The sequence below is a fragment of the Diaphorina citri genome, unplaced genomic scaffold (assembly GCF_000475195.1).
Source record: "Diaphorina citri unplaced genomic scaffold, Diaci psyllid genome assembly version 1.1 scaffold5901, whole genome shotgun sequence".
Taxonomy (NCBI): domain Eukaryota; kingdom Metazoa; phylum Arthropoda; class Insecta; order Hemiptera; family Psyllidae; genus Diaphorina; species Diaphorina citri.
The window spans coordinates 1,176-8,687 of record NW_007383277.1 but is presented as its reverse complement, the minus strand read 5'-3'; the positions used below and the strand labels follow the sequence as shown (position 1 = coordinate 8,687).

The 7,512-nt window shown below is 40.4% G+C and overlaps 1 protein-coding gene across 1 annotated transcript in view; it reads left to right on the top strand.

Annotated features, from left to right (window-relative positions):
• Positions 1–2,783: 2,783 nt before the first annotated feature.
• LOC113472516 (probable serine/threonine-protein kinase DDB_G0267514) overlaps positions 2,784–7,512 on the top strand; it is a gene marked incomplete at its 3' end in the record, with an annotated part of 5,897 nt that continues 1,168 nt past the window's right edge. Inside the window, exon 1 of the mRNA XM_026832291.1 lies at positions 2,784–3,024. Coding sequence (XP_026688092.1) covers positions 2,784–3,024 — 241 coding nt within the window. The remainder of the gene's footprint in view (positions 3,025–7,512) is intronic.

Genomic DNA, 7,512 nt, shown 5'->3' with positions numbered 1-7,512 from the left:
GATCTCTGAACTTTAAACCCATACATCTACAGTTCTACACTGTTCCTACGCTGTGCTTTGAAAACCCAATTCTAGCCACGTTGCCAACCGCCGTAAAATGGCGAAAACCGCCCAAAAGCCACATTAAATTGTTATATAGCCTTGCCATGCAGTTCTCAAGCTTCGCGGTTGCCGGATATAACTTGGGCTTTGTATCAAAGTACCAAAAAGCCGTAAAAACTAAGATACTGTGACGAATAGTGTCCATGTAATATCACAGATGAAAAACGATCCATGACCTCAGCTGATCAAAGGTGTCACAAGTAACACAGCTTAAGGTTAGATTCCGTAACCCGTGTAGTGACTCCCTATAATCTTGACCGAAGACGAGGTGTTTGGTCTAGAAACAAGCTACACACTAGATCCTGACTTTAGACTTTGTGTTCAGCTAATCAAATCAAATCATCTTTTATACATCTATCGTGAAATGGATCGATGGAACGGACTCGACCCGGATCAATTTAACGGATCCATGAATCCGTTTAAATGATTTAAGTGCTCTCTGGAACAAATCTTGACGACCCCATTTCCCTGAAAAATCAGGATAAGCCCCGTCCTATTTTGTTCCATATAAGATAAGATCCATGTTGAGAAGAGCCACCACATCACCGGGTCAATCGGACCCATTTGTCTTTCCGCACCCAAGTAGAGTCGAATCCATCTTATGCTTATATGGAAAAAATAGAACGACTCATTTTTTGACTTTTTCAGGGAAATGGGGGCGTCAGGATTGGTTCCAGAGTACATAACTTTTACAGCTTTTTTTGGTACTCTGAGATAAAGCACAATTAATGTCCGGCCCACCGCGAAGCTTGAGAACTGCAAGCGCGCGGAGGGCCGTGCGAACTAGAGCTGTAAATACACCATTGTAAAACATGATGACGATCTCATTTCCCTGAGAAGTCAGGATAAGCTAGTCATTATAGTCTACAAAGTCGTTATACGATGACAACTAAAAGTCCTTTACTTTGATGTAAGGGGCTGATATCCTTTGTTGATCTTGCAACTTCGTAGTTTCAGTTCCTTTGTGTGTTAGCTTTTCCACCACAGTTTTCACTACTCTCCGTAATTTTCTTCAAGGATAAAACATTATGTTATCCTTATCTAGCAACTTGGGCATACTAATTTTCTTATACATTTTTATTAAGACAAGGACTTATACTATTCTCTGATCGAAAACATAACAAAAGTCCCGTCGTAGTCGAATCATAATTTCAAATTGAGTTATAAAGCAAAAGAAAATATACCCAAATAGTATAAATTTATATGTAATAAAATATAACAGCTGATTACTGATTTTTCAGGGTAATATGGTTGTCAAGATTGCTGAACCCAAAAATCGGGAGGCAAGCCGCTGTCCTCTTACCGTTCTCGAGATATTTTGTTTACAGACAGACACACACAATGGCTGCAACTTTGGATTTAGGCTCTAGGGATCTCAAAACCTGTTTTGGCACTAAAAACTGACCATCGAAATTTTGCCCCGATTACATTACATTTACTTTCCTTCCTATAGGATAAGGAAAGTAAAAAGATGTACTTTGCTCTCCACTCCCCTCTATTTTTAGCGTTTAGTCTAAAAGATTTATATGCTTTTATGTAGGTAGGCTAGCTGTAGGCTGGGCTTTAATTTAAATACAGCTATATGTTTGTAAAGCAATAAATTACATATTGTTACATGCCTATCACTTAGTTTATGACAAAATATTGTTAGTAAATAAAAATAACGCATTATTTTGTTTTCACTCTCGTCTTTTATTTTTTGAAAATTTTGGACACTTTTTCGTGTTAGGTCACTCTTTAAAGAAAAAGAAAAAAAAGTTCGATAGAGGGAACGATAAACAATTAAACACTCTTATCGTCCCGAAATCGAAGAGAGAAGGAAGACAGTATAGGAGAAAGCCAGCCCTTCCCAGAACGAACATTACCCGTTCACGATAAAATCCGTCCCGGGTGGGAATCGAACCCTCGGCTTATCGTTTACACTTTACAGGGTAGACGCGTTACCAACCAAGCTAACTAGGCTTTTAATCTCTGGGGCTAAGAAAATTCACTCCTTTTTTTCCTTGATGAAATTATTCGTTCGGGTCATCATATTAATAAACATCCTTTTCAAAACAAATTTTATCTTTCGTAAACATGCAAACCGTCTGCAAAATTAGATGGTTATTTTAAATTAGGAATTATAATGGCTAATGACCTGAAGGGGTTATCTTTTGCCCGAGTAATTGAACTTTGATGATAAGCTACGATCAAAATGTTTTGGTGTGCATTACCGAGGTAGGTACCCAGATATGTACGCTATAAGTCGATTAAATAGAATAAACCTTAAAAAAAAAAAAAATAGAAATTAAAATAGAATTTATGGCTCCAGCCGATAGTGTCACCTTTCATTCAAACCCATCTTGAGAATATTGGACAATAGATCAGTTGCGCTTACTCGGGTGATGTTTCAAAGTCATAGAGCAGGAAAAATGAGAACCAACGGAATTTTTCTTTTTCTTCTACGACTTCTAGATCCCTGTCGCCACAGGCGAGATATTCTAAGTCAAATAGACTGATTGGGCGGGCCTGAGCCGTCGTGGACAGAGGTGTTCCACATAGTCGTGGGTCGAGGGACGCCACGTATGGTATAGGACCGCGGGGTGCCTCACGAATACCAGCGATCGGCCATGGGGCCATCTCGGAGGATTGGGACGGTTGTAAGGGGTGGTTGGAGACCGTCTGGGGCTTATGCCCTGAACATGGAGGACACGGGTCCTATGGTGGACGCGGGTCCTATGGTGGACGTGGGTCCTATGGTGGACGTGGGTCCTATGGAGGACGCGGGTCCTATGGAGGACGCGGGTCCTGTGGAGGACGCGGGTCCTGTGGAGGACGCGGGTCCTGTGTTGGACGCAGATCCTGTGGGGGATGGCGGTCCAACGGGAGAACTGGTTCTACGGAAGACCTGGTTCTGTGGAGATCCCATATTCTGTGTGGAACGTAGGCGGCGCTAGTCATATTCTTTCTCGGCTATCAAGGACAACTCATTGTTACACCCTCTGACTATCAAAGTCACGATCCCATTTCGTCTCGGTATTTGGTAAATGACGGCATTTGCTACATAAATTACATTGCAACCTACAAGGACATTTTGTGTAGTTGAAAAAAATCGTGCCGTGTGTAGTGCTGTAGTGGAAACACTCTCATTTAAATTACATTGCAACCTACAAGGACATTTTGTGTAGTTGAAAAAAATCGTGCCGTGTGTAGTGCTGTAGTGGAAACACTCTCATTTAAATTACATTGCAACCTACAAGGACATTTTGTGTAGTTGAAAAAAATCGTGCCGTGTGTAGTGCTGTAGTGGAAACACTCTCATTTAAATTACATTGCAACCTACAAGGACATTTTGTGTAGTTGAAAAAAATCGTGCCGTGTGTAGTGCTGTAGTGGAAACACTCTCATTTAAATTACATTGCAACCTACAAGGACATTTTGTGTAGTTGAAAAAAATCGTGCCGTGTGTAGTGCTGTAGTGGAAACACTCTCATTTAAATTACATTGCAACCTACAAGGACATTTTGTGTAGTTGAAAAAAATCGTGCCGTGTGTAGTGCTGTAGTGGAAACACTCTCATTTAAATTACATTGCAACCTACAAGGACATTTTGTGTAGTTGAAAAAAATCGTGCCGTGTGTAGTGCTGTAGTGGAAACACTCTCATTTAAATTACATTGCAACCTACAAGGACATTTTGTGTAGTTGAAAAAAATCGTGCCGTGTGTAGTGCTGTAGTGGAAACACTCTCATTTAAATTACATTGCAACCTACAAGGACATTTTGTGTAGTTGAAAAAAATCGTGCCGTGTGTAGTGCTGTAGTGGAAACACTCTCATTTAAATTACATTGCAACCTACAAGGACATTTTGTGTAGTTGAAAAAAATCGTGCCGTGTGTAGTGCTGTAGTGGAAACACTCTCATTTAAATTACATTGCAACCTACAAGGACATTTTGTGTAGTTGAAAAAAATCGTGCCGTGTGTAGTGCTGTAGTGGAAACACTCTCATTTAAATTACATTGCAACCTACAAGGACATTTTGTGTAGTTGAAAAAAATCGTGCCGTGTGTAGTGCTGTAGTGGAAACACTCTCATTTAAATTACATTGCAACCTACAAGGACATTTTGTGTAGTTGAAAAAAATCGTGCCGTGTGTAGTGCTGTAGTGGAAACACTCTCATTTAAATTACATTGCAACCTACAAGGACATTTTGTGTAGTTGAAAAAAATCGTGCCGTGTGTAGTGCTGTAGTGGAAACACTCTCATTTAAATTACATTGCAACCTACAAGGACATTTTGTGTAGTTGAAAAAAATCGTGCCGTGTGTAGTGCTGTAGTGGAAACACTCTCATTTAAATTACATTGCAACCTACAAGGACATTTTGTGTAGTTGAAAAAAATCGTGCCGTGTGTAGTGCTGTAGTGGAAACACTCTCATTTAAATTACATTGCAACCTACAAGGACATTTTGTGTAGTTGAAAAAAATCGTGCCGTGTGTAGTGCTGTAGTGGAAACACTCTCATTTAAATTACATTGCAACCTACAAGGACATTTTGTGTAGTTGAAAAAAATCGTGCCGTGTGTAGTGCTGTAGTGGAAACACTCTCATTTAAATTACATTGCAACCTACAAGGACATTTTGTGTAGTTGAAAAAAATCGTGCCGTGTGTAGTGCTGTAGTGGAAACACTCTCATTTAAATTACATTGCAACCTACAAGGACATTTTGTGTAGTTGAAAAAAATCGTGCCGTGTGTAGTGCTGTAGTGGAAACACTCTCATTTAAATTACATTGCAACCTACAAGGACATTTTGTGTAGTTGAAAAAAATCGTGCCGTGTGTAGTGCTGTAGTGGAAACACTCTCATTTAAATTACATTGCAACCTACAAGGACATTTTGTGTAGTTGAAAAAAATCGTGCCGTGTGTAGTGCTGTAGTGGAAACACTCTCATTTAAATTACATTGCAACCTACAAGGACATTTTGTGTAGTTGAAAAAAATCGTGCCGTGTGTAGTGCTGTAGTGGAAACACTCTCATTTAAATTACATTGCAACCTACAAGGACATTTTGTGTAGTTGAAAAAAATCGTGCCGTGTGTAGTGCTGTAGTGGGAACACTCTCATTTAAATTACATTGCAACCTACAAGGACATTTTGTGTAGTTGAAAAAAATCGTGCAGTGTGTAGTGCTGTAGTGGGAACACTCTCATTTAAATTACATTGCAACCTACAAGGACATTTTGTGTAGTTGAAAAAAATCGTGCCGTGTGTAGTGCTGTAGTGGAAACACTCTCATTTAAATTACATTGCAACCTACAAGGACATTCGGAAAAAATCGGATGAAACTCAGGGGGAAAGGGCCTTAAGCCTCAGAGTGGGCTTTTTACTTTCTATTACTAGTAATGAAAGTATTGCAATCGGTCCAAATTTTTGTGTATGGAGTTAACCCAAATAGGAAGGAGACAAGTAGACTACTAGACATGCATTAGGGAAGGAGACAAGTAGAATACTAGACATGCATTAGGGAAGGAGACAAGTAGAATACTAGACATGCATTAGGGAAGGAGACAAGTAGAATACTAGAGAAGGAAGACAGGATAGGAGAAAGCCAGCCGTTCCGAGAACGAACATTATACCATCAGGATAAAATCCGGCCCGGGCGGGAATCGAACCCGCGGCCTAGCGCTTACAAGGCAGACGCACTACCAACTAAGCTAACTAGGCTGGCTATGGTTCATAATTATTCGTGTCTATTTAGCTAAAACTGTCGTAAGGAAAGTCGATTCAAAATTGAAAAGTTGTGGTGGTTTCAAAGTTGTTCGATAGAAGGAACTGTAACAACTGAGGTCTTATCGCTCTTATCGTCCTGAAATCGAAAAGAACAGGACAGGATAGAAGGCTAGCCGTTCCGAGAACGAACCCTATCTGTACATGATAAAGAACGGAACCCTGGGCGGACGACCTAGTACAACTTGGAACGTCTATCCAATGGTTTACCTCAAGTTCAACAAATCGAATACGATCAACCAATCCAAGTGAGTTTCCTTCCGCTTTCATATTAGTGTAGGATATAGGTACTCGTAAATATAGGCACCACTTGGAAATCCATAGAATATACCTAGATGGATTCATTTAATTTATAGCTTGTTCTTATTGAGTAGATAATGGACTTTATCTACCCTAAAACCATGTGAGCAAGTAATGAAATGTGAGATGTGTTTAGTTAAGGAGTAAAACTAAAGAACAACTTGACGTTTTGATTTTTACTTTCCTTATCCTATAGGAAGGAAAGTAATGTTATCGGGTCAAATTTTCGATGGTCAGATTTTAGTGCCAAAACACGTTTTGAGGTCCCTAGAGCCTAAATCCAAAGTTTCAGCCATTGGTCCGTGTGTGTGTCTGTGTGTCTGTCTGTCTGTCTGTCTGTCTGTAAACAAAATATCTCGAGAACGGTAAAAGCTAGAGACTTGAAATTTGGTATGTAGATGTCAAATATGACAAGGATGCGACACGAAACTTTTGGTTAAGACCGGTGCAACGGTTGGCGGCATTTTACCGCTTTTTGGCGGTTTTCGGTGCAATTTAACAATATCTCGGGAACGGTATAAGCTAAAGACTTGAAATTTGGTATGTAGTTCACAAATGTGACAAAGATGCAACACAAAACGTTTGGTTGAGATGGTTGCTGCCCTTGGCGGTATTTTGACCGCTTTTGGACAGATTTCGACCGATTTTGGCGGTTTTCAGCTATAGCGACAAAACGGTTAGACATATTGTAAAAGTTATGGTAAAAGAACACTCAAATAAGCATCATTCAATAGGATAAGGAAAGTCGTGTGATGTTCACACCAGATTTTTAACATACATTTACTCACCTTAATAGGGGAAGCCTCGTCGCCTGGATCCACCTCCTTCGCCTGTCCCTTCATCATGTACTCTCGGATTTTCTCCTTGATCAGTGACGTCACACAAATGTCGTTATTCGACAGCGGAATGATCGTGGTCGTCTTCGGGAGAATCGGCCGAAGTTCGGACATGATCGGTTAACCTCGGGAAATGTTTCACGCATGCGCCGTGAATGATCAGCGAGGGAAAGGGACTCTGGTGGCGATATGAGACCGGAAAGTTTGAGGGGTCCGTTGTTGGGCGCACCGTTTTCGGCTTATAAGGTCAAGAATACCTAATTCGACTGTACCGAGTAGTGAGGGGGATGAAAAGTCCAAGGGTGGAGTTTTAAGGCGCTTTGCCTTGGTGGCCAAATCAAGAACGACTTGTTGTGAAGGTCATGGGGCTGTGGCTTATATTGGCTCGAGATCTGAAATAGAGAAACAGAGTTGAATTAAAAATAAAATCCCAGCGAATTTTTGTAAGCGCTAGGTTGATGCGGGTTCGATTGCCAATTTACCGCCCGTGTAAACTTTATTCTG